General features: G+C 47.2%; 1 protein-coding gene across 1 annotated transcript; it reads left to right on the top strand.

Annotated features, from left to right (window-relative positions):
• Window positions 1-5,314: 5,314 nt before the first annotated feature.
• On the top strand, window positions 5,315-20,407 carry TMEM184B (transmembrane protein 184B). The gene is made up of 8 exons (XM_010003490.1): window positions 5,315-5,515; window positions 8,625-8,790; window positions 12,155-12,245; window positions 12,786-12,861; window positions 16,153-16,244; window positions 16,544-16,713; window positions 17,937-18,131; window positions 19,965-20,407. Exons 1-8 carry the CDS (start codon window positions 5,315-5,317, stop codon window positions 20,204-20,206), a joined length of 1,233 nt encoding a protein of 410 aa, XP_010001792.1. The 3' UTR covers window positions 20,207-20,407.
• The last annotated feature ends 6,905 nt before the right edge of the window (window positions 20,408-27,312 follow it).

Genomic DNA, 27,312 nt, shown 5'->3' with positions numbered 1-27,312 from the left:
CAGGGAGGATATGAAATAGTAAGCGTGGAGTAGGTTTTAAGGAGGAGTGATTTCTTGCCTTGTAGCTTTCCCGAAGAACCTTGCAGCCAGGTCATGCCTGTTTTTATTGTATCATATCTTGTACAGCAGAAGGAGGCTTAGCTGTTAAGACTCTTTCATGGGATAACTTTGTGTATCATTCATTGCTCTCTCAGCAGTTTAGAAATGAAATACTTTTAGCCTCAGAGGAGATGTTCTATTTTAAAAACAGATTTTGTTTGCAGGTGGCAGAAAATGGCTTCAGAGTCGCATCATTTGGGGTTCTTTTCCTACCAGCACTGGGGCAGAGCGAGCCTGCTGCCACCAGCAGCACAGCAGAGCAGGTCTTCCTCAGAGCAGGCAGCCTGCTCCTCCTTTACTAGACTTTGTGGTTGAATGCATGTTCAGAAGTACCCCCAGGAACTGAAGGACCAAGCTTGAACGTTTCTTACCTCCTCTTACACTGCTTTTGTTGCATCAGAAATGGAGTTTATGTATTTGTTTGTTTATCTTCATGTAGAAATAGCTTCTCCTTGGTGGTAGCTTTTTCCATGCTTTTATGCAAGCCAAAACTGAAATTTTTTGTTTTCACTTGTGCCACATCTCCTCTGCTTACTGTTCTGGGTTTATTTTTGGTGGAAGAAGCTGCCATGGTAATGTTAGGGACAGAAGGCCTCTGTTTCCAAAAGATACAGGAATGACAATCTGCTCCTGATCAGGAATTATGGTGCTGCTGTTTTTCTGTAGATGCAGGCCCTGTGGACACATCCCTGCTAGCTTTACACACAATGCTATGGTGTCTGTGATGAAACTGGTCCCCATGCGAGTCAGAGCCCCTTCCCTCTTGTAGAATCTCAGTAAACAGTGTTTTGTGTCTCTAGGTTTTTACCAGGATAGGTATCTTGATACAAGTAGCAAATGCTTTGTTTTATTTTCTTTTTTATTGAGACCAGACCCTAATACTCTTGAGGTTCTTTCAGAAGATCTGTTGGATAAATTTAAGCTGGTACTAGACGGGTGTTTAAGCTAATGCCCTGGCAGCATGAGGTTCTGTCTTACTCTAATGTGTGTAACTTGTAATGGCATCTAGGCAGGAAGACTAATGGTTCATTAGGGATGGAGTTGTCATCTCTGCCTTCCTTGTTTGGGATTGTTGTGTATAGACCTCATCTGGACCTAAGCATTACCTGCAGTTTGTGTAGCCCACATGCAGGAATTGTACCAGCTGATCCACGGTTCCTGCAGCATTCCTGAAGTACACCTAGGCCTGTGTCTGAAAGCTCTGTGTGTTTACCCAGATGTGCTGTTTTGTGCTCATGTTTCCAACGTTTTGGTGCTTTTCCTGCCTGTCTGTTCTTCTGGCCCTGTTTGGGACATGCTTTATTACAGGTTACCTCCGGGGGGAGCAAGGTAATCAGTTGGAAATGAGAAAAGCTTCAGGAGTGAAATCTGGAAGTATTGAAATTTTTTCCTTTGATATCTTCAAGAGGGACCTCCAGAGAGGGAAACTTGGGTGTGCAAGTAACTTTCCTCTCCCTTCAAGTTGAGGCAATGATGTGGAGGTCAAAGAGATGGACAAAGAAAAGAGGATATGGCAGAAGAATAAGGAAGTCTTCAAAATTTATTATGCATTAGATTAATTTAGTTTGTATTGCATTGGTAATTAAGGTTTCTAAATGCCCCTAATTTGCCATATGGTACTCCCAAGTGCCTTCCTCATGGTTTGGTACCTCGCAGTGCTGGGAACTGTATGGGCAGAGAACAAAAAGACAGTTGTCCCTTGAAGCTTAAAATGCACAAGAAACAACAGAGAAATAAAGGCAGCTGGGAGGAGTACACAGAAAAGAGATCACCGCCAGCAGTCTAACCATTGTCAGGTTGTTGCCCTGTTAGAGCAGCAAAATGGGAGAATGGAGAAAATTGAGGTGAATGTGAAAGAGCTTTGTGGCTGTTGGAAAGAACCTTTTTCCGTGGTCACGAAAGGAAGCAGTGGAAGCAGTACGTGTTGTGGCGCTGACATGGGCTGGAGGTAGGTGTCCAAGAAACAAGCACAGCAAAATGGGAGAATGGAGAAAATTGAGGTGAATGTGAAAGAGCTTTGTGGCTGTTGGAAAGAACCTTTTTCCGTGGTCACGAAAGGAAGCAGTGGAAGCAGTACGTGTTGTGGCGGTGGGCAGGGCTGGAGGTAGGTGTCCAAGAAACAAGCATCAAAACATTCACAGCGTCAGGTAAGAGGGATACTTCAGGCTGTTTGCCAAGGCAATGTGTTGGTGTGATGTGCTCCCAGGAACCACCTTGGCTAGAAGCCTGTTCTAACGATGTGCTGGGCTTGTGTCCCCTTACGCAGTGTGACAGAGGCATCTCAGAGACAAGGCCTATAAAGAGAGTTGCTGTAGCTCGCCCTCACAATGCTCTTTTTTTCCAAAGCCAAAGGAGGAGCTAGCAGGCTCTGAGCTGGTGGTAGTGAGTGAGCTGAAATCTACTCACCTGGTTAAGGCTCAAATCTGCTATTACCTAGTTCTTAAATATAAATAATTGCTCTTCCAGCTTCAGGTTCTTCCATACAGTAGTCTTTAATAATGGCTTTGTGCAGTGCTTGCACCTGTCGCTGTATCAATGGTGTGCATGACGCTAGGAGATTTGAAGGGATAATTTGGAAGGTAGAAGTTAATTTTGCCGATTCAGGAGAACAATGTCCCTTCATGTTTCACTAGCAAGGAGAATGAACTGCAAGCTGATGCTTACAACCAATAAAAAGTATCAGCTGATTAAAAAGTTGTCCTCAGGAGAAACTCTGAGGAGTGGTTGGTGCTCATGGATTTTCTTTCAGAACGCCGTGCTGGAAGGAGTTATTAGTTTCAATGACTATGTGAATTAGAGGGGATTAGGTGAAGAATGGTACATAATCCTGTAATTAATGACAGTTGCTGTATAATCACAAGGGGGCAGTATTAAGGTTACATATACAACTTGAACTTCTAGGTGCCCTCACTTCTGAATGTGTAACCCGTGTCATGTCAAAATGACTGTTGCTAGCTTTTTGCTGTTTCAGCTTCTTTTAAAATGACGTGTGTAGAGAAGCAGAGGAATTCCCTTTCAGATCTTCAGCTCTGCTGATGTTACCAGTGCTGCATTTGGGCCTGTGCTGCCAGTGTGGTTTGATTAACTGGAGCATGAAGCCCCAGGTCTTTTCCCTCCTGCTGCTGGTGGTCTGCAGTTGAGATCCTCTCCCCCATGAACTTTAGGAAATGCTTACCAGCTTCCTTTCTCACATAGCTCCCAAAGTCCACTGGGATATGCAGGAATGCAGCTGTCTGTATTTTATTTAGAGCTAGGTTAACCACAGGTGCATCTGCTCTGATTTTATTTTAGATGTGCCCTTTGTGAGCACTCAGCACTGTGAGTGATCACTTCAGAAGGCACTTGGGTAGAAAATGTCTTCTTCTCAAAGCATCAAAAAACCTTGCTACCTTGTGAAATCTCCATCCAGCCTTTGTGCCTCCAAATTTTTAGACATAGTATAGAAAACATAATGTGTGTATGTATGCTTTGGCACTCAAAACTTAACAGTTACATTTCCCATACTGACCAGGACTGGAAAGGAATTGCCCTTCAGTCTGTGCAGTTATGGAAAGCTGTAACTCAGAGCAGGAGTATTTTGGAAAGGCAATTACTGGAAAGAACTAAGAAAAGCCAAGTTTGACAGTTTTGTAAATTAAACCATAGTAGTTGTGCAGTTCCTTCTGTAGTAAGAGAGTATCTGCTTAAACAAACTCAGATATTTCCCAGGATATGGATTTGTTCTCTTGCCTCTGTGCACAAAAGTAGAAATGAGGTGGAATGTGGCATAAATAACATCAGAGTGCTGTGCACCACTGATGCAAACGTGTGGTTTGAAAAAGCGTGTGCTGGAGGGGCCGTTTGAGAACCTCAGTGTGCATGTGGAAATTATTTACTCCTAGCCCTCAGCTTTTACTGTGAGCCTGTTCCCTGATAATGTGCATATGTGATATAACCTGTCAGTAAATTACAGACTTGTCCTTCCCTGCTGCATCTGTAAACTGGACAATTGTTGACCTTTGTAAAGCCCTTTCCATCTGCTGATCTTAAAGGCCTGCAAAAGAGCTACATCTTGTGCTTTTACAGAAAGTATATCCCCAGAACTATTAGGAGGTTATCAGACAGAAGCAATATTATGCTGTTTCCCTTGCTAAGTGTCTTTACCACAGCTGCATCAGAATCAGCTCTTGTAGTGGATGGAGCCAATGGCTGCCTGCTTGTGATCTTTAAGTGGATTATCTTCCTTCAATCCAGAGGTCGTATTAGAGCCTGCTTAGAACCAAACTGAAAATAATAGCTGCTTTAGATCTTGAACCTCCAAGAAATTGTTCTATTGAAAGAAAATAGCTTTTCCTCTGGAAAATGACCGATGGTCATACTGCTTTAAAGTCTTGCCTATCCTTGTGTTCTGGGTGTGTTTTCATGGGTCAGCTGGCTTTTAGAAGCCAATCAGGTTAAATCCATGTCATGTAGAAAACAATGCTAAGTTAGAATTAATGACAGGCTGGCTAAGTGTGCCATACCATACAGTGTTTGGTAAAAGCATCACTTTCATGCTCTAGTGAGGAGAGCTTTTAGCGCATATTCTTCCAGTGAAGGCCCTTTGGGTGGAGTGTCATTTTCAGAATGGCCATAGGAGAGGTGGGTATTGCTCAATGGAGGAATAAGGATGCACTTCTTGCCCCCTTGCTGCACAGTGACACTTTATGGTGCACGTTCTTGTTGCCTTCTGCTACCTTCCCCATGAAGAAGACTAAGACTCCAACTTTTCAGGGCACAGCAGAATAGTAATTGCTTTTGTAAAAAGTAGAGCTGTTGACTTAGATGTGCCTGTCATCTTCTGTATGGATGGTTCAGATACTGCCATCTTATCTCAGGTGAATGCTGTATTTGTTTTAATCCTAAAATATTTTTCTTGCAGGAGCATGGTGACAGTGGTGGTAGCAGTGTTCCATGATTTTGGGGAGGCTGTGTTGTGCATGGTAGAGAGGTTCCTGAGTACCACATGATACGTTGTATTGCGAGGGGTGGCAGTGGCAGACTTATCCAGGTCCTGTTTGTAAAGCATGTGAGCAGCCTAGTGAAAGGCATGTGAGAGATGAAAAGTACTGTTACTGTTATGATCCAGAGTCCTTTCAGCTGGGTTCCATTGCTTTTTGGTTGTCTTCCTTGACAGGTCTTGGCTCGTGACTGACTCTTTAGCAATCCCAACTGAAACCTCACACCAAAAGGCACCATGATAGTGATGACTGACGTCGCTGCAGCCCCCAGATTGGGGTCAACTGTCACCACTCCAGCTGTGTCTCCCAACTTCTCCTGGATGCCAGAGAATGGCAGCCCCACAGCTGTGGAGCAGCCAATATTCCTCATGACCACCGCTGCTCAGGCCATCTCAGGTTTCTTTGTATGGACAGCTTTGCTCATCACCTGCCATCAGGTAAAACCCCATCACTTGTACTTCTCATCCTTTTCATTGCAGCGCTACATTGTTCGGATCCTCTTCATCGTGCCCATTTACGCCTTTGACTCGTGGCTCAGTCTCCCGTTCTTCACCAATGACCAGTACTATGTTTACTTTGGCACAGTGCGGGACTGCTATGAAGCCTTTGTAATATACAACTTTCTCAGCCTCTGCTATGAGTACTTGGGAGGGGAGAGCTCCATCATGTCTGAGATCCCCTACATGGAGGACACATATACCCTGGCATATCTGTGCTAGATACAGCTCTGTGATGGGGTCTTGCAGACTTTGGAGTGATAGGACCTCTTCTTTGGGGTCTAATGTATTATCTGTGCTGATCAAGGTGGCAACTATTATATGAAGGCCTTTTTCTGCCCAAGTTTAAATGGTTTCCATAATGTGAAAGGAGAGGAAACAAACTCTTTAAAGCAGGTGTAAAACATTTGGCCATCTCTTGAGTGTTTGCAGAAAGGTGTGTTATCTCAAGCCATCCTTTCCCAGGTCTTGTTGCTGAATCTCACCCTTTTGTTATTGTGTCAGCTGTTAGCTAAATGATGGTGGTCATCTGTTGTTTGACATACCTCCTTTGATCTTCCATGCCAGTAGATTCCACATGCTGAACTCTGCTGCGGAAAGGAGTAGCAGGAAATGTTTTATTTTAATTTTATTTCCCTCCCCTCTTTCTGGGGCAGGTGTCCTGGAAGCCAGTTCAAGTCATATCCTGCATCCTGTTCTGTACCTCTCTTTCATGCAGTTGTCATGTGAACTGAAAAACAGTGGGGAAATGCAAGCCCTGTTATTTATCAACCTGTGTTTTGTACCTGTTGGTTTGAAGATTCTAGAGTGATGACTAGGATCTGGAAAACTACAGCATATTGATGGAGCACAGGGGCTAGTGAAGTTAAAAAAATGGATTAGTCACCTGCAGTTTCACTAGCTTGGGTAACAATTACAAGTGCCATGAATCCTCCTGTTTCTGAGCACAAGTTTATTGCCCACTGAGGGTAGGAAGAAATCTTTCCTCTGCAGTGTAGCATTGCACAGTTAGGCATTAATGCCCTTCTCCAAAGACTGGAGGTCAGTGCCAGAGAGACACTGTTGATTGAAACACGCTGTTGTCCTGTTACAAGGCAGCAGTTCCTGTGCTCTTGTAGGCGCATGGATTGCAGGGCTCTTGTGACATCCCAAGGGCAAAGCTTAGAGTCATCTGAACTCCAGTGTCAGCTGTCCCTGTGCTGGGTGAGGTGTGTCACTGGGATTGTCACAAGGAAAAAATATCCCTATGGTTTGTTAGTTTATTTTCAACCTGTTCTCCTCAGGAAATGAGGCTTTTTGTGAGCTTCTTGTGGGATTGGGAGAGGAAACAGAATTATTTTGAGCCCTTCAGTCGATTTTGACCAGATCTGGCCAAGAGGCAGAGAGAGATGAGCAACAGACAGCTGGGGAGAGACAACCCTCTCCACCTTACAAGGGAAAAGTGAGAGCGTCAATGTGTGCTTTGTTAGACCTTGGAGAATCCTCACAGCACCCCTAGATGCAGGGTGAAGCTTCAGAGTAATGCTTGTGCCTCTTCAGGCAGCAAAATCGGTCAGTTGTGAGGCACATGTGTAACAAACTAGGTGTTATTAAGCAGCTCAGTGAGAGTTGCCTTGCCTCTGAAGAAGGTGCCCTCTGCTGACTCTGTGCCCAGCAGAGCGTACCCACAAGTCATGAAGTATTGCGTTCAGTTTTGGTCTCGGCTCTGCAAAAAGGATGTGGACAGAGAGGGTCCAGAGAAGGGCCACAAGGATGATCAGAGGACTGAAGGACCTGAAGGAGAGGTTGAGAAAACTGGGTTTGTTCACCCTTGAGAAAATAAGACTTTAGGGAGACCTTATTACAATGCTTCAGTACTTAAAGGATGGCTACCAAGAAGATGGAGACTCCCTATTTACAAGGAGTCACATGGAAAAAATAAGGGGTAATGGGCACAAGTTGCTCCTGGGGAGGTTCCGATTGGACACAAGAGGTAAATTTTTCACTATGAGGACAATCAAACATTGGAGTAGTCCCCCCAGGGAAGTGGTAGACTCCCTCACATTTGGTAGTTTTAAGTTTCAGCTTGAAAGGGTGCTGAGCCATCTCATATGATGTATATAGTATTACCTAAAAAGGTTGCACCAGCTGATCCTTGAGGTCCCTTCCAACCTGGCATTCAATGATTCATGCCAAAGCTCTGGCTGTGTTATTAGGCCATTGCAGGAGTGGTGCTCATCTTCAGAGTATTCTTGTGGTCAATACCTTCCCCAGGAGGTGGGTATTCTGTGAAAAAGCATCTTAGGTGTGGGATTTAATGATGGCTAACAAACTGTGAGCAGTGTGAGTAGGCAGGGTGGGGACACTACAGTCCCCTCAGTCAGTGACTTAAGGGGATTGGCATGTGTGCAGACAGTGGAACAAAAGAAGCCACGTGGCTTTTGAGCACCCTGTGTGAGCTCAGTGCTCCCTTCATGGCTGATGCTTCATAGCCTTGCTGTCACTGATGTAGAGATTGGCACTTTTTGAGCAGACAGGCTGTGGCTTAGCAGCTCTTGGCAGTGCTGTGAGAGCCCCTGTAGGTTGTTTCAGGTGAAAGTTTTGAGAGCATCCAAAACTGTCAAGAGAGTGAGACTGTTTATAATGAGTATGTGTGCCCTTTCCTTCTTCAGAGAAAAGCAGCCTGCTGTGTAGTGAATCTTAAGCACTTAAAAGAGGATAGCAGCAATATGGGATTGCTAATTAGGAAAAAAAAGTATTAAAAAAAAGAATATGGGCAAAGTGGCTGTGATAATAACAGTAAGTTAATTCCCTGAGAGAAACTAGTTTAGAAATGCTTCCACTTCCTTTTTCTCTCCTTCCCATGACGCTGCAAGCTCAGGGATTCTGTATCAATGCCCTATGATAGCAGTGATTTCTTTGTTTAAGTCCATCATCTTGAGGCTGCTGGAGGCCATCAAGAGATGACTCACGGAGTTTGTGTTTCCTGGCCCGGTCGACTCCAGGGTTCCACTTTCTCCTCTCTGTTCCATATACCACTGATCCTGGTCTCCCCTCTCCCTCCTCTCAGATCTACATGCACCTTCGCTGCTATAGCTGCCCAAACGAGCAGCGCTACATTGTTCGGATCCTCTTCATCGTGCCCATTTACGCCTTTGACTCGTGGCTCAGTCTCCTGTTCTTCACCAATGACCAGTACTATGTTTACTTTGGCACAGTGCGGGACTGCTATGAAGGTAAGAGGGGTCAGGCTGAAAGTGAGGGAGGTGGGAAGAACTTTTGCTTCTGGTTGGGCACCTGGAGGGAGCATCGCTGTCACCTGCTGGGACGGAGTTTTAAGGTGTGCCTCGCTGGATCACCATGGCATGGTCAGTGACTGAAAATCATGGAATCTTGTGATGGTTTGGGTCAGGAAGGACCTCTAAAGATGATCTAGTGCAATGCCCCTGCTGTGGGCCGGAACATCAGTTACTAGATGAGGTTGCTGAAAGCCCCATCCAACCTGACCCTCTCCCTCACTAGTCTCTGAACATGACAATGTGGGGTGAGCTTTCCCTGTGATGTTCTGTAGAGGAGAAGTTTGATTTTCTTGAGTCCCTTGTTTCAGGAAGGTGTGAAGCCAAAAATCTAATTCTAGCTGTGTGTTTAAATGAGATACTGGTTAGCTCCTGGTTCTTGGAACAGCACTTACTTAGCAGCCAAACTCTTGCTTTGTCCAGTTTTCTTGGTGCAGTTTGTTAATGATGTATTCTTCTGGTCCCATCCAGTGGCCACTTGAGTGATCATGCAGGGTAGCACAGCTGCTGCATCCTGGTGTTGATGAGGTGTAAAATGCTTTGGAGTCCTGCAGGAGACAGGGTGCCATGGTCAGGAGGAGTTACCAATTGCTTCAGTTTTTCTTATCTGCGGCAGATGATACCACTAGCATTTTCTGTGAGGGTTACTCTCCAATAAATGCTATCTAAACTTCCCTCCTGATCTCATCCAGAAAGGAGTCTTCTTACCTAGCAGTGTGTTTTTGAGGACAATTTGTCACCATACCTAATTAAATCACAACTCGCTGGTGCAGTTGTTTTGGCGAGATCAGCATTGCAGAGAGGTGCCCCTGGCCCTGTGAACAAGTTAATCAGCAGAAGGGACCAGCAGGCCCTCCTTCACATCCACAACAATGCTCTGAAATGCAGCAGCAGATGGCAAACACTCACACGTGATTCAGAAGGCATCATTGTTTGAGCCTGAGGTTTTTTCTTCCCTCCTTCCCTGCCCTGCATGTGTGTGTAGGTCTAGCAGGAAGCCTGCTGCTCTGCAAAACTCCTCTCCTAGCAACAGCCAGTGTCCATCTGCCTCTCTCACTCAGGGAGCTTGCAAGCATCTGAGTGTCTGCTCAGGAGGCAGCCTGTGCTACAGAGATCACCTCAGCACGTTGGGCTGCACAAAAAGACTGCAGGTGGAGGTGTAAGCACTTTTGGTCAGTAGATCCTCTCCCTTGCTTTTTCTGGGGACTACTTTGAAACAGCGTTTTTGTTCTCTGCCTTTCTTTGCCATCCACCTTGTAATTTCACTATTGGAAAGATGTTAGGTTGCCAAGAGGGGGGAACTCTGTTAGGGAACAGAAGGAGGAAGACCCTCTCTATACATTTTGAAAGCTGTCTTGGGTCATTTATGGGCAACATTTCATAGTGTGCATTCTGGTGAGCATATTTTGATGTTGCTCTTTCACATGACTGCTTCTGTACAAACCTGGGTGTCAGTAACACTAACAAGTTGCTTTTTTTTTTTTTTTTTGTTATGCTGGCATGAGCACCATCCGATGAATGTGGATCAGAAATGGGAGAAGAGGGATTTTTTGCTAGTGTGGTGAGCTTTCATAGTTAGCACTCATTTGTTTTGAGGATGGAGGGGCAGATATTTCCCTCTTTTTTTTTTTTTTTTTTTTAATTCCTCTGATGTCATCTCTTCACGAGTGCCTGTGGAATGGGCAGCTGGTATTGTAATGACCACATCAGAGGGCAGGGGTCACTGGAGTACAATAGGAAAAGCTCAGCTTTTTTTCCTCTGGGAGTTGGGAGCTGTCAGCTAAGTTGCAGGAAAATTGCAGGCAAAAGGGTTACCACAGTTATTTAAATAAGTTTTCCATGATTGGTGTTTTCTCTCCTAATTAAGGCTTTTGCAAAATCATTGCTGTGTGAACATACTTAACTATGTTCAATAGCAAGGATTACAGATGGAACAACAATATCCCAATTACATACATAGAAGCAGGTATACAACTAGCTTTTATGTGCTGTAGCATTATTGCCAGTTAGGCACGTCTACAAGCCATAAATATAATGTTCTGAGACTGTGAGTGTTTCGGGGAGTGTTGAGTAACTCTTTTCCAGTGCATAGTTTGGATGCTTGTAGAAGAATTAAAGTTGATGTTTCTCTCTGACTTTGGAAGTCCATCCATATGGGAAAATTGACCTCAGGTCTAATAACTGGCTGCTTGGTGAAGTCACCTTCTCAACACTGTACATTATTAGGCCTTTGTTCTTATTCCAGAGTTCCCCAAGATATATGTTTCCATCCTGAATCATTTTCTCTTTGTATTACGTCAATGCTGGGGGCCAAAGCTAAGATTTGGGTGTTGGTGTGTCCCAGGGAATGTCCAGGAACAGGCTATCATAGAAAATAATGTTGAAAGAAGAGTCACTTGTTCTGTCCCTTTGTCCCAGTGCTGCATGTGGCAAACTTAGGGGAGTACAGTCCTTGACCTGAAAGGGTTCAACAGTGATTATAACAAGTCAAGAGAGACACAGACAGCACATACAGGCTTACTCCATGCATGATTAAGTGGGTTTGGATCCCATGAGAAGAGAACGTGTCTGTAGTTATGGTGAGAGCCCTCCCCACAGTGTCTCCATCTCAGTTTATATGTCTGAGGAAAACAGCCTTGTAGAGAATTAGCCGTGAGTCTGAGAAGCCTCTTCCTCATCTGTACCAGGTTGCTGGGGAAGGCAGAAAAGAGGTAGCCCCAGGAGAAGGTTATTCCATACGCAGGAAACTTCAGCTTTCTAAGGAAGGACAGAGACTGTTTTTCAAAAATCTTCTCTAGATGTTTAAACAGAGATTCACTGATTGGTTTAAACCCTCTTTTTCTCCAACTCTTATGTTTATCATCTGGTGACCTGGGAGAGAGAAACTGTTCATGACCTAAGAGGTTAAATACAGAAGATATGATATGGTTGATGGATCAGAGATAATTTTTCCAAATTATTTAGTACCAGTGTAATGTCCTGGAATAATGCACAGGAACCCTGTAAAGAATGGCATCTTACAGATGCCAAGGAAAACAGGGACTGACCACAGTTTTAAATGGTCCTGTGACCCTTTTGGCATGAGTCACGGAGCTGGCTGGGGACCTTGGCCAAACTCCAGTTCAGATAGTCTTGTGAATGCTGAGGTAGGGTGATAAATGCAGTGAAAATAATCTGGAGTGCTTTGAAGAAGAAAGTGCTGCATAAGCAGTCCCTGCCGGTGTTCGGCCTGTTGCCTGTACTCTTGGTCCTTGCACCTGTTTTGAAGTTGGTTGTCACTTTGCTCTGATTAATGTCTTTGCAGCCTTTGTAATATACAACTTTCTCAGCCTCTGCTATGAGTACTTGGGAGGGGAGAGCTCCATCATGTCTGAGATCAGAGGGAAACCAATTGAGTGAGTATTTATTGTGTGTACAGCTTGACACTCTCTTCCTTCTGTGCCCATCATCCATGCCTCTATTTTTGCCTTTAAAAATCTATGTCAGGTGGCAAATGTCTGTTGGGACTGAACAGCATGGGTGGTGATGGTTTACTGGTACCCTGCTCTGAGACACATCAGGCTGATCACATCCTCTTAGGCAAGCTGGATTGATTCACAGCTTTTTGGACACCTGCCTACTCTTTTGTTTCTTTTCTTATTCCCTTCTCCTTTAAATCTTTTCTGTCTTCAGTTGGTGGTGTGTGCTTTTGCGGGGATCTGTGTTTCTCACCATGCTACTCAGTTAAAGAAAATTAAAAAAGATTAGAGTGTGGAGTCAGGCTGTTGTTTAAAACACATTTCTGAAAGAGGGTATGGCTGTAACTGTAATAATGGTTGGAGAAAGCACCAGTCCTGCAATTTTACTTACAGAGAGGTAGACAGAGAGGGTAGGAATCTTGCACTCTAGCCCAAATCTTGCTTCTGAACCCTGTCACCTTATGTTGGCTCTTTCAGGTCCAGCTGTGTATATGGGACTTGCTGCCTGTGGGGAAAGACCTATTCGATTGGATTCCTGAGGTTCTGCAAACAGGTATGGGCTGGGGGAACTGTGCCATCCTCCAGAAGTGAATGAAGTGAGAGAGAGGCCCACAGACTGCTGAGAAGAGAGGGTGTTTTGGGGTTGGTTGCTTGGTTGGTTTGTTTTGAATGATCTTAATGTTGTATACTCAACCCCACCTCAAGGAGACCTTAGCAGAAGAGCCAGTTTATCTCCTGGATCTGATGTTTGCCCTGGGAAGAAATTCTGATTTCCCCTTCCTTTTCTGGATTGCAGAGATCCCAACTTTAAGAAATTGATGGCTGTGTTGTGTTGCAGACACCCCACAGTTGCGTAACAGCCTCATGAATTCCCAGGAGCTGTTCTGGTTTGGAGCTGAGGAGGGGGTGGAGGTTAAGCATGACACAAGGCTTTGTAGGAGGAACTGAGTATTGCTCACCATGGGTGTCTGTCTGTGCTGAATGGGGTATGTTGAGGAGGAGGAATGGGGGAGATCTAAACCCTGATACAGCCTTTGTCTGCTCACCATGGGTCAGTCACCTGTGGCTGCCCTTAAACAGAAGGTGAGTTTCCAGGCTTTGCTCACTTGCTAAAATGAACACATGAGGTTTCTCTGGAGACAGTGTGAAGCAGGTCTGGTTCTTTGAAACGGCTCAGGTCATTGTAATTCTAGTCACTGGGTCTAGAAATCCTCACTGGCTTCTCTTCCACTTCATAACCTATCTTCTGTGTTTTAGCAACATGCAGGAACATCAAGGTACAATGCAGCCTCATAGTAATATCCAGTGTTAATCTCTGCAGCACAATTGGCCTTTTTTGAAGGACCATATATTTGTTTTCTCTGTCTTGTTTGTCCCATATTCTGTCCTCATGGCTTTCCTGTTTCCTTTCCCCATACTTTATTTACTAATCTGCTCCCAGTGTGCTGCTTTGCCTGTTTCTCTTGGGCTTCATTTCTACACTGTTTGATTAGTTGCATTACTTACTCTTTTTGCTCCTGAACTTTTAGCTTTGAGTACGTTATAAGGAGATGTAACACCCATCAAGGTGAATGAGTACTGGAGAAATAATTTCCCTTAGACCTCTTGTTTCTCACATCCCATGGCATCTGGCAGTTATCTCCACATAGGTCACACCTGGCTGTGTTTGGAAAGTTTTTCACAGCAATGAAGACTAGAAGCACTTTTTGAGGGAGTGGGGGGAAGAAGTTCTGCTGGCTTCCACAAATCCTCAGCTCATTTGATAACACTGGCTTTGGTGAATATTTTGCTTTTTTTTTGCCACTATCTGGCAGCAGTTCTTCTAGTCAGGCCTGCCCTTTGCCATCTGCTAAGTCTGCTGTGTAGGCTGTGAGGGAGGTGTCTTGCAAAGGGATATTTAAATATTTCCATCCTTCTTGGCTCAAGCTTAAATGTTGCCTCAGTGAGAAGTCTTTGACACCAAGACTCACTTCCTGGTACTCTAGGATTGCCGAGTAAGACCTTTCAAGGCAAATTCCGGGGAAGGCTGGTGCGAAAGGACAACAGAGTTACTGTCCTATGTGGTATCCACCATTGTGATGATAAGGAAAAAGAATGTGCTGGAAGAAGCACCATGCCGATTTTATCAGTTCCCAGAATCACAGAATCATTCTGTTTGGAAAAGACCTTTAAGATCGTAGAGTCCAACCAAGTCCAACAAGCCTAACTCTGCCAAGTTCAGTGTTTAAACCATGTTCCCAAACACCACATCTACACGTCTCTTTAACACCTCCAGGGATGGAGACTCAACCACCTCCCTGGACAGCCTATTCCAGTGCTTAATTACTCTTTCAGTATTTTTTTTTTCCTGATATCTAATCTAAACCTCCCCTGGCACAACTTGAGCCAGTTTCCTCTAGTCTTAGCATATCCAGCACTCCTATTGCCACTACCACCACCTGCTTGTTTTCTGCTCTTTCTAGTCCCTTTCATACTGAAGGAATCTCTTGTGTTATAACCATTCCTTCTTTCCATCTTCACTCCCACCCCAAGCTGTTCTCAGGCAGGTGCTTGCTGTGGGTCAGTCAGTCTGCCTGCATTGCCTGCATCCTTCCAGCAGCTGGCTGGTGTGCTACTGGCTGCTGTGTAAAATCTGGCCAGTTTGTTTCCATAAAGATGTCTTGATTAAGATTCTTTGCTGGACCTGTGTCTGGTGACTCTCATAGATGGATCACACAACATCCATGTGCTTCTCGTATGCTGTAGCATCTTCTAGGGAAGCAGCTAAAAATAGTCTGTGGTTTGGATTGCAGGGAAATGGTTAAAACATCCCCAGATTTGAAGGAGGGGAAGCTCAGAGGACAGGGTTGTTTACGAATTAGCCTGACCTTTTCCAGTTCACATATTTACAGTGACTCACTAACTGGCATGTGCTGGGGTTTTTAATCTCCTTGAAGTCTTATGACCACTAACAAATTGTATCCAAAGCAATTATTCCTGTCTGGTTTTGCCTTCTTTCCATACACAGCCCTCCCTACATGTGTGCAGGTCAACACCTGCCCAGTCTTTTCCAGCTTCCTTCAAGGAGACATGGGTGACATTTCTAGGGTCACAACCCTCTGCTGTCTTAGAACCTTGGAGTTCAATGTCTCCAGAAAGGTGAAGCTTGGGATTGCTTTGAGAGAGGAGGAATCCCAAAAGCAGCAGTGATTTCTATTGGCAGAATGGATAGAGCTGATCCTGATTTCTCTGAAGCCTTTGGGGAGATACAGTAAAGGTCATGAGGGTGACAACTGAATAGCACTTAATTTCTGACAGCACACACTGGTGTGTATGCAAAATGCTGTAACTTGGTGGCAGCTGTAAAAGTTCCTCCTCAGAGAGCTGGGTTCCCCTCCTGTCCAGGGGACCATCTTGCCTACCTTTATGGCAAGTGTAGATTGGAGTTTTCTTCCCTTGCTGGTATTCCTTTGCTAAACTTGCAGTGTCTGTACCAAAGCACAGTGTGGGAATTTTTTGTTCTCAGGCCATTACCATGCATAAATGTGCTGCAACACAGCCTATGAAAGAAACCTCTAGAAAACAGTAGCTGAGCAGTTCCCAGAAGCAACCTAGATAGAGGCTTTTCTTTCCATCCTGGACATAGAAATAGCACACATATTTCTTCTGAATCTCCTGTTATTTCCTGTTGGGTGCTACAGTCCTCAAACACATTTGGTTAGCAAGCAATGGGGTCAGACTGTGTTGGGGCTGGGTCATGTCAGGTTGCTGTGCTGTTCTGGTGGAGACACTGTCATACTGATTGTTGGGGTACTCATCCTCTTGGATCTCCTGTCTTCTCATTCCTCCTCTCTCATTCCTGCAGGCTACCCTGCAGTTCTGTGTGGTGAAGCCCCTCATGGAGATCAGCACAGTCATCCTTCAGGCCTTCGGCAAGTACCAGGACGGTGACTTTGAGTAAGTTTGTTTGTCTAGCATGCATGTCTTGGCTGCCCCTTCTCTGCCCAGCTGTGCTTATGGTCTGTGTGTGTGCTGGGCCATGGAAAAAAACAGGGGGACAACACAGGCTGAATATGCATGTGAGAAAAGAGGGCAGGGATAAACCTGTTGGTTTCAGGATTTTTCTACCTCATTTTAGGGGAGGGAATGGGACAGGGAGGCAGGAAGGAAATGGAGTCTTAGAACTTCCCAGTGACAGCAGCAAGGGGAAAAGATTATGCTGAAATTTCAGGCATTCACATGTCTTCTCTTTTCAGTGTAACCAGTGGCTACCTCTATGTGACGATCATCTACAACATCTCCGTCAGCCTGGCACTGTACGCCCTCTTCCTTTTCTACTTTGCCACACGTGAGCTACTCAGTCCCTATAGCCCAGTCCTCAAGTTCTTCATGGTGAAGTCTGTCATCTTCCTGTCCTTCTGGCAAGGTGAGCTGCTTTTCCCTTGCCTTGGTAGGCACAAAGAGCTCTCTGCAGGGACTCAAATGCTAGAGTTGATAGAGCAGATAACGACTAACAGCCAGAATGTCCTTCTGTATTGTTATTATAAATTTTTTTTCATAGTGTGTCATTGATTTTCTCTGGGAAGCTTTTTCTGCCCATTTTCATCTTTGTTTCTATGCTCCTGAATCCTCACTGTCACTGTGTGTGTGCATGGGCACACACACACATCTGCCTGGCAAAATCAGCTATTTGCATGAAGAGCTATTTGCATTCCTGGAACAATCATAAAGCACAAACTGCCAACATTTTATCTGCATGCTGCCATTTCACTGATTAAGGTGTCACATCTAAAATTTTTAGTACCTTTTTTTTTTTAGTGCTTTACAAATAAAACTGTAATGGTGTGTCTGTGATTCATGTGAAGCAGCAAGCTGACTGAATGCAGCGTGTGCTGCCACAGAGTCAGAGGAAGGACATTCAGGATACCTACATGTGATGCAGAGGCACACTCAGAAAGCTGAATTTCCACCTAAGCTTAGTGCTTCTTACTAATTGGCTCTGAGCATTTCCCAGTTCAATGCCCTACTTAAGTTTACTGAGCTGCACTTCAAAGACTAGTTGAGTAGGAACTTAGGTGGAATTTAGGCTGTTGGAGTATGGCCCATCCTCCCTGTCTACAGGCGAACTAATAGGCTGTCTAGTTTATCTTCTCAAGCCATCTGGTCACATGTTTTCTGCCTTCTCTGCGATACTTCAGCCACCTGGCTATAGACAGGGAGCAAAATCTTTCTTGGAACGTTGCATCAAAATCACTTCCTGCTTAAAACAGAAGTTCTAATACTTCAATTTTTGCTCTAGCTAGTAGAAGTGCTGAGCTGAGAGAAGTGCTCACTGAAATATCTGACTGCTTCTTACCCTTTTGGACTTAAATCCCACAGCAGCTAGTTCCACAAATTATGCATCAGTTGAGAATAAAAGAGGGTCAGTGTTTGAACATTATTTGCTTGAACACATTTGTCTCATTTATTCCTCTTTTCTATGTTGTACAGGTGAGTGTAGATGGGAATATCTAGCCCGCTTTGTTTGTAGCTCCTGCGTTGAACAGGTTTGCTTCTAGGACACACAGCACACACAGCTATTTCCATTCCTTACAGTTAGTATGTGGTCATGTTTTCTCCACATTTACATGAGCTCGTTGCTTTGTTTAGGGATGCTGTTGGCCATCTTGGAAAAGTGTGGTGCCATCCCCAAAATCCACTCTGCCAGTGTGTCTGTGGGTGAAGGCACAGTAGCTGCTGGGTATCAGGACTTCATCATTTGCGTGGAGATGTTCTTTGCAGCCATCGCCCTGCGCCATGCCTTCACCTACAAGGTGTATGTGGACAAGAGACTTGATGCCCAAGGTAGGAAATATGCCAGTGCGTATGGCCTGTCTGTTTGGTAGCCAGACTGGGTGGAGACTGGTCCCTCTGGCAGTCAACGCACTGATATGACTCCCAACCTGAAGGCTTGGAAAATGTTGCATCCCCTCCTCTGTGGTGTCTGAATTGTGCAACAGCTCTGCAGGGCAGAAACCTTGCCTGATTTGCATTGTTCCCTTTTCAGTTCCTCAGTATGCCACCCACGACAGCTTGTTGCAGACCTGAGGGCTTCAAGAAGTTGCATCCTTTTGGTAGAGTGGGTTTGTCCTTCCTCCTGTCTCCCCAGAGGGGAACTCCATTGCTCCAGATTGTGCAACAGACTGAAGACAGGAGGGACAGGGCCTGAAACAGGCTCTGTTTTGAATCTGGCTCAGGAAGATGAGGCTGTGCTTTGGCAATATGTTTGGCCTGGAGGAGGAGGATGTTCCTGTAACAACTTTGTGAGGGCTGGGCTGCTAGAAGTCTTATTCCAGGGAAGAGGGAGGTGAATGTTATCTCTAGGAAAAGGGGGTTCTCATGCCCAGACTATGCAAGTACATTCATTGTTCTGCAAATAAAGAGGTTCCTTCCTCCTGGGAGAGTCTGTGCTGAGGCATGGGAAGACAGCAGCCCTTGGGCAGGGTTTGTGTAGATGATCCCTCCATCTCAGCTAGCACCAGAGGGTTTGGAAGGACAGTGGCCACAGCTGGGGGAGATGAGATCTGTGGGTGATGAAAGGGTAAACTGCTGGCCAGTAGAGTGGGGTATGTTTTGGTGGCGGGTCTTCTCAGTTCTTGTTACTTCCTCTCTTTCTTTCTCTGTCTCTCTCTCCTCTCCCTTTTCTCTCACCCTTGCTTTGACCACTGGTCCCCGATGCAGCTGTTCCATCCTATGGGCCATATGGTAGGTACAGCATGCTCTGTGTGTTTGTCTCTTGTTTTTTAACTGGGGTTGCTGTTCTGTCCTAATTCCCAGCCTGCCTACTGTGTGCTCTGTCCCTTGTTCCCCCTTCCTTGTGGGTCTGTAACTTGACTGCCTCACACAGCTGCTTTAGGGTTCTCTGGATCCTAAGTTAGAGAACAGCCCCGTGGGCAGTGACATAATTGCTGCAGATGTTCAGCGTGCTTTCTGTCTTTTGGGGAGCTCATCCCCAGGACTGAACGGAGCCAGAAGTCCGTGCTGGAAACGGGATCTAGAAACCATGAGAAATGGCAGCTACTAGGACACACAGCCTTCCTTTGTGCTCAGCAATTGGGTGGGACAGTCTCCAACTGTTGCTTCCTTCACAATATCACTGTGACAATCTCTACCCAGAAGGTGGTTCTGCCTCTAGCACTGCTTGTTCCTCTCCTTTGCACTGCTTTCCACTTCTGGGTTCTCCTTCCTGTGGGCACTTCAGTATCGCCTGTCAGTCTGATTTCCAGTGAGAATGGCAAATGCCATTTCTTCTCTATTTTTAGAATGTCCTCAGTTTTTGTCTTCTGAAACAATTTACAGGAGCACCTGCCTACCTGACTGTCTGTTGCATACCCAAGCCAGCACAGGTAGTGTGTAGCCAAGGTTGTCACTGTGGCTATGTCCCATTCTCATGGCATGTCTCCCATTTGATGCTGAGGTGGATTCACTTGGCTATCAGTGGCTGGATTTAGGAGCACTACTGGTAAAACTTGGCACCATTTGTGTGGCATTTCTCCAGCAGCTGCTTAAGGAAGTCTGTAGAGTAACTTCTGTGGGATCTAGGAGTGCATGTTCCCTGTTCTCCTTACCTTTGTTTTAAGGGGTGTGTGGGAAGGCAGCGGTATTCTTCACTTCTCCCTTCCCATCTTACACCAACAGGTCGCTGCGCTCCCATGAAGAGCATCTCCAGCAGCCTCAAGGAGACCATGAACCCCCACGACATTGTCCAGGATGCGATCCACAACTTCTCCCCAGCCTACCAGCAGTACACCCAGCAGTCGACACTGGAGCACGGTCCCCCCTGGCGCAACGGCAGCCACATCATCTCGCGCTCCCACAGCTGCTCGGGCACCCGCGACAACGAGAAGACCCTCTTGCTGAGCTCCGACGATGAATTCTAGGAGGGGGACCTGCCAGCACAGGCTGTCATTTTCCTTTCTTGGTTGGGGTTTTATTTTTTAATTTTTTTAATTTATTGAAGCAGAAACATGCAAGTCATATCACTTCCTAGAGAGTGCAGATTGCAGAAGTGGGCACTTCCCATTAGCTCTTGTGGGTATGGACACAAGGAGCAGTGTGGAGGTGGGGGAGTGGCCAGGACTCCATTCTCAAGCCCATTTCTTGCAGCAACAATCGACTGGAATTCATTGAAGCAGAGCTCCAGGGTTTGGGGCTCTAGCCTCCCATGCCTGCCTAGCTTGGTGTGGAGCATGACTGACCAGAGCCTGGAGTTGTGGCCAAAAATATTGTTGGTTGGTTGTTTTTTTTCTCCAGCTGAACAAGCTGACTGCTTTGTATTCCTCTTCCTGAGGTTGGTGTAGGCACAGTTTTATCCCCCAGCACCTTGGTACTAACATGTCTCTGATCCTTGGGAAATGGGATTAGGATGCCATGATTCTTGAGGACCAGACCAGAGATTGGTGTCTCTATAGCCATTGCCTTGAACATTTAGTCAGGAATATCTCCCCAAACCTCCTAAGCACCTGGTTGTGCGGTCCTGAACTTGAGTGAGTAAAGGGGAAAAAGGCAGGACTTTCTTCCTGTTCCTTCCCTCCCTGCATCCCCCCTGCTCCCCATCAAAGCTGGTGCTTGTTGAAGCTCAGCAGGGCTGGAATCACTGTCTCACAAGGGTGGGGTTTTCTAATCACCAGGTATCCAAGCATCCCATTTTGCCTACATTCTTGTGGTGAGAAGCCTCCCAGGAGGGTCTGTCTCCTGCTAAGAAGACTGAGGACTGGCCATGATAGGTGGTGGAAGTTTGTAAAGCTCTGGCCCTTTCATCCCTCTTTGGACAAGGAAGATATGTAAACTCTAAAGTGTTTTTTTCTTCCTGTTTCCTGTCCCCCAGCAATGTAGCTGCCTCTCTTAAAGGTGTGGATTGCACCAGGTAGCTGCCAGAGCAGGTCCTGGTGTCTCACAGATCACTCCCTCTGGTTTTCATCGCTGACTTTGACTTTCCCTATGAGCTGCACAAGTTTTTGCCCTTAGGCTGGAATATTCAGGAAGGGATGTTGCACACTCCTCCTTTGCTTTTTTTATCTCCATAGGTGTTCTGGGCCTAACCCGAGCAGACTTGAAACCTGACCCGACCTGGCTGGTTAAAATTGTCCCTCTTAGTTTCCTAGGCAGTTGTTGCTGCTGCTGCTGCACATATCACAGGTCCTGGTATCAAGGGTGGAGCCAGCAGCTATGGGAGTGGGAAAAGAAGCTTTCCCTTTCTTTTGTTGGATTTTGGATTGACCGCATGGTATTTAGTGGAGCTGAAATTAAAATGACCCCTCTGTAGATCTGTCTGGGGACCATGAAATGCCTCTTGCTTGCTTCAGATTGTTGAGGGGAGGTGGTGGGAGCCCACTCAAGGGCCATAGGTCAAATGCTCCTAGCAAGCAAGAAGCAGATTGGAGAGGTCAGAGCAAGCTGCTGTGTTCCTCTTGGCTGAAGTTTCTCTATTCCTCTCCTGCTTTATGCCTACCCTGCCATCAGCAGACCTTTGTGTTTCCAGATTGTCCCTCATTGCTCTGCTAGGAGCGCTGGGGTCTGTTTTACTGCCTGGCCTTTGCCTTTCCTCTTGTATCCCAAGCTCTGTGCTTGTGCATTCACGTTTTTGGAAGTGACTGAGTGAAGAGCACCTTGTTTCGTCGGCGCCCCTGCCAGAAGCATGTGGTCAGGAGCAGGGGGAAAAGGGTTTGAACAGAGGCAGATTTGCTCCCTGCTGTGAGGGTAAGATAGAGTAAGGCTTTAGGACAGTGTCTTTTTCCATACTTACCTTTCTAGGGGGATGACGAAGCAGGGGGGAGCAACAGGGCTCTCTCCAGAGAGTTGGAGGCAGGGTCAGTGGATCCAACAGCTTCTCTGCTGCTGTAATTCCCCATTTGTACACATCCTGCAATGTCATGCAGTTACTGACTGCTTTTCAAAAACCTGTCGCTGCTTAAATGGACATGCAATTGCTATCTGCCAGGCTTTGTGTGGGCTTGGTGTAAAACTCCTTTTCCTCAGCCTCCTGGAAGGCAGGGCTGAAGATTGAGCTTTCCTTCCATCTTCCATGGCTTTGATTAATAATCCTTCAGCATGAGGTGTGTCCCTCTCTCTCTGAGGAAAGTGGAGCATGGGATATGATCCCTTCCTCCCCCTTTGCATTTGCAGGTCTTGATGATGTCCCAGTGTCATTTAACTGGTGACTCTCCCCAGCCTTTGTTGTGTTGGGTGGCCAAGATCTGAAACCTTTGGGCTTGCCCTGTTGAGCTTGAAGATGATCCAAGCTTGGGGAAGCATTTTCTTAAAATTACTTTGAATGTATGCTGCATATATATATGCATATATATATACTGTGCAGAGGATCTGGATATTCTCAAAGCTTCCTGTATGTAGTGGTTTAAAGTATAAATAACCCTTTTGCACTAGCTGCCTTTGGAAAAGCCTGATGAAGAACTAGCATCCAAACAACAGCCAGATGCCATGCATTATAATTTTTATATATATATATATTTTTAACACCACACAAAATCATATCTGAGCTTCCTGCACTCCCTCACAACAGGTAAGACCCAGAGCAAGGACTGGCTCCGATGCCACTCTGGTTTGGAGGAACAAACGTAAGACCCAGAGCTTGAGACCAAGGTCTTGCAGGTCTGCTTGCAGTAGCCCAGGGCCCCAACAAACATGTTAGTTCCTGGAGTAGGCCCTTGGAGCTGCTCTCCCTCACCTGCTTCCCTTTCCTTCCTTCCTTCCTTCTTGTTTACCATGTAACATACCCATGGGATTTGTTTCTTATTTTTCCATATAGAGTAGTTCTTTGTATATAAACAACTGAAAAAAAATGTATGATAAATAAGACAGAGTCACCTAGTTTTGTACCTATTGTGTTTAACTGATGTGAGCTCAGCGACAAGCCGCTCTCTCTATTTTGGTCTTTGTGACGTTATACTCTACAGAAATGAGCAAATATGACAAATAAAAATAATAGAGATAATATAGATTGTACCTAAGCTGCCTCTGTGTGGTGCTTCCTGGGTGATTTCTCTGAACTGATTGTGAGTTTTCGCTTGTTGCGCAAGGCCCTGGCATAGTGGGACAGTCTGCCTTCTCCTAGTCCTCTTCTCAAGAGGAAAGCTTCACACTCTGTACACAGGAGCAGCTGCAGCAGCGTGAGGCCAAGACACACCTGATGGCCCCTAGCAGGAGTAAAACCTATGTGCCAAAAACCTGGGAGTAGAGGTGAGCTGCTTCCTCTCACACAGGTCTAGCAAAGAGCAGCTCTGGGATTTTCCTCTGTGAACAGGGGCAGGGCTGGGGCAGTTTGCGGTGTCAAGAGGAAATGTAAAACCCAGAAACACCCTGTGAGCACTGCAGGCTGCTTGGAGGCTGAGATGTGGCCCAGCTGGGCATCAGGGAGCATGCTCATCACTTCTACCTCAGCTCCAAGGAAGGGGGGCTTTTCCTTACAGGGAGGAGGTTGTGCTTCACCTCCAGGTAAGATGTCTGCCACACTTCCTTCCCCTTCTGTTACCCACGGATACAAGCTCCCTGCTTTCCTCCTTGCTCTTCCCAAGTCAGGCAGTAAGGTCACACAGCAGCCAAGTTTTTGGGTAGAGCTGCCCTAATTGCACCTGCCCCTCCTCCTGCACTGGTCTGACGAGGGCAGCCTGGAGGGAAATTTTCTAGCAAAAAAAAAATGATTTTGCCTTGCAAAAGTTGTTTCAGCACAGTGAGACTCCTGAAAGCAAGCACTTTTTTCGGGTGACATTCAGCATAAAGCTTGCTTACCAAGCTCTGCCAGAGATTATAAATCTGTTTGTCCTAAAAAGTCAGGAACTGTCCCCCAGCCCATCTTTTCCAGACACGCTCTTGAACATGTCTTGCAGCAAAGCTAAAGGGAGCTTGAAAACCTGGTCTCATTGTGACACAGCTCTGTCCCCAAGTTCAAGAACAATCAAACACACTCCAGCTGTGGAAAAAAAAAAAAAAAAAAGAACTGGCTTTATTTGTAAAGTCTACAAAATACAGAGGAGTCGGGTAAGGACACATACTGTAAGTCAGAAAATAAATATTTTTTGCTCTATATAAGATAAAATGTGATTTGCATATATAAAATATAAAGTACAGCTCTGTACCAACATCCTGGCTGTGCCGAGAGGCGGAATGGCAAAGAGGACGTGAAAATAACTTACGTTCGTGCAATAAATAAACCCAAGAGAAGTTGGGGTGGGGGGGATGCGAACCACGGTGCCCCCTCCACGAGTGGTGGGGGCCTCTCTCCAGGGAGGGATGGAGGCTGCAGCCGAGGGCGGCTGGCGTAGCAATGCCCAGGCAGGGGCTGGAAGGAGGGGAGGGGGATCATCTACAGTGGCCTCCTGTCTACATCCCCCATGCTGCCCACATTTAGCAAACCTGACTCTTCTTCAGCATTTCAGCCTGCTGAAGAGCCGGTTGTCCCACACGGGTGTCCAAGCTGGAGGAAAACCAAAGGGAGGAGCTTACCTGCCTGCCAGGCTGCTCCCAGGAGCAAAGATGCTCTCCACCCCTGCTTCCTACCTCCTGCACCTCCACCCCTCTCTCTGCCTCCGCAGCTCTGGTTCTCAGGAGCCAAGAGCACCTTTCCATAGGCTTTGTAGGCAGTGGGGCACCAGGGAGCTCTTGGTGGGGCCAAACAAGCCAGACTGCACTGAGCAAAACAGTGTTTATCTCTGCTCCAGCTGCCTCCACTTCCTTCCTGCCAGTGCTGCTGCATTTCACTGAGCTGACCAGGCTGAGCATTCCATAGGCAGGAAGAGGCGTGAAGGATGTGCGTGATGGAGATAAAATAGCACCACTCTTCTCCCCTTGGTGTGCAACAGCCTGGACAGACCCAGTCATGTTCCCCAGCTCTCCCCTGCCTGAGGGTCCCTCCTCCATCACCATGACCTCTAGGCTCCCCAGGCACCACAGGTTGCCACGGCACTTTTCCCCATCTAGTTCCCCCTTACCAGGCACCAACCTGTAGCCACTTTCTCTCATCCTCTGACCTTCTGCCTTCCCTCACCATCTCCATCTGCAGAGGCTCCAGCCCTGCTGCTACCTCCCTTCCTGCTCCAGCCATGGTTCAAGTTGCAGAGCCAATGCTAACCCTCCTCTCCATTGTATCCCTTCTGCCCCTCACTGCAAAACCTCTCTCCCTGTTCCCCTCCCTGACACTTGCTCCTGGGAGTGCCCAGCCTGCATTCAGCTCTGCAGTGTCCTCCTCCCCCAAAATAAAGGGGCACCTGGTGTCTTCCTGCCAGCTTGGAGCCGTAGAATGCTTCCTCACTGCTGCCTGTGTGGGCTCACCCTCTCTTGCCTGTGCACCCCAGGGTGAGGGGTGTCTAGCCAGGGGGTCTGCACTGGGGGATGGGGCATCTACAGTGGCCTCCTGTCTACATCCCCCATGCTGCCCACATTTAGCAAACCTGACTCTTCTTCAGCATTTCAGCCTGCTGAAGAGCCGGTTGTCCCACACGGGTGTCCAAGCTGGAGGAAAACCAAAGGGAGGAGCTTACCTGCCTGCCAGGCTGCTCCCAGGAGCAAAGATGCTCTCCACCCCTGCTTCCTACCTCCTGCACCTCCACCCCTCTCTCTGCCTCCGCAGCTCTGGTTCTCAGGAGCCAAGAGCACCTTTCCATAGGCTTTGTAGGCAGTGGGGCACCAGGGAGCTCTTGGTGGGGCCAAACAAGCCAGACTGCACTGAGCAAAACAGTGTTTATCTCTGCTCCAGCTGCCTCCACTTCCTTCCTGCCAGTGCTGCTGCATTTCACTGAGCTGACCAGGCTGAGCATTCCATAGGCAGGAAGAGGCGTGAAGGATGTGCGTGATGGAGATAAAATAGCACCACTCTTCTCCCCTTGGTGTGCAACAGCCTGGACAGACCCAGTCATGTTCCCCAGCTCTCCCCTGCCTGAGGGTCCCTCCTCCATCACCATGACCTCTAGGCTCCCCAGGCACCACAGGTTGCCACGGCACTTTTCCCCATCTAGTTCCCCCTTACCAGGCACCAACCTGTAGCCACTTTCTCTCATCCTCTGACCTTCTGCCTTCCCTCACCATCTCCATCTGCAGAGGCTCCAGCCCTGCTGCTACCTCCCTTCCTGCTCCAGCCATGGTTCAAGTTGCAGAGCCAATGCTAACCCTCCTCTCCATTGTATCCCTTCTGCCCCTCACTGCAAAACCTCTCTCCCTGTTCCCCTCCCTGACACTTGCTCCTGGGAGTGCCCAGCCTGCATTCAGCTCTGCAGTGTCCTCCTCCCCCAAAATAAAGGGGCACCTGGTGTCTTCCTGCCAGCTTGGAGCCGTAGGATGCTTCCTCACTGCTGCCTGTGTGGGCTCACCCTCTCTTGCCTGTGCACCCCAGGGTGAGGGGTGTCTAGCCAGGGGGTCTGCACTGGGGGATGGGGCTGGGTCAGAGGGAAGGGGGCTGTGGGGCTTGGGGGGCCACCAGTTGTGTCCTGTCCTCTGTTCCAGCACCCACACTGCAGCAGCTCTCCCTACATGGAGGAGCTGGAGGTGAAGGGAGGGGAGAAGGAGGATTTCAGGCACAGGTCCCAGTGGGAAGGAGGTCAGGGAGGGTACAGGAGGGGTTTTGGGGGGGGAAAGGCACCCCAAGGGGACCACGCCCAGCCGGGGAACGGAGGCCAGCACTAGGAATAGGCAGCCTGGTTGGTGCCGGACTTGACGATGGTGATGACGCTGGCGGTGGCCACCTTGGCGGTGGGCCCGTGGGTGGCCACGCTGCGGGCGAAGCCCTGCAGGGCCTCGTACTTGCCACGGAGGGTGTCGAGCTCCAGGCGCATGGCAGCGTTCTCCCGGGCCAGCTTGTCCACCTCCCACTCCAGCTCCATCTTCTGCTTCTGCAGCTCTTCCTTCTGGCAGACGCGCTTCACGCGGCAGCTGGCGGCGTAACCCCGGTTCTTCAGCGTCCGCCGGCGCTGCTTCAGCCGCGCCACCTCCTCCTTGGAGAGGCCCCGCAGGGGGTGGCTCCGCTCCACCCACGCGCACC

This window comes from Chaetura pelagica, unplaced genomic scaffold (genome assembly GCF_000747805.2).
Source record: "Chaetura pelagica isolate M959 unplaced genomic scaffold, ChaPel_1.0 scaffold530, whole genome shotgun sequence".
Classification (NCBI taxonomy): Eukaryota; Metazoa; Chordata; class Aves; order Apodiformes; family Apodidae; genus Chaetura; species Chaetura pelagica.
The sequence above is the reverse complement of the archived record's forward strand: the minus strand, read 5'-3'. Positions and strand labels throughout refer to the sequence as shown.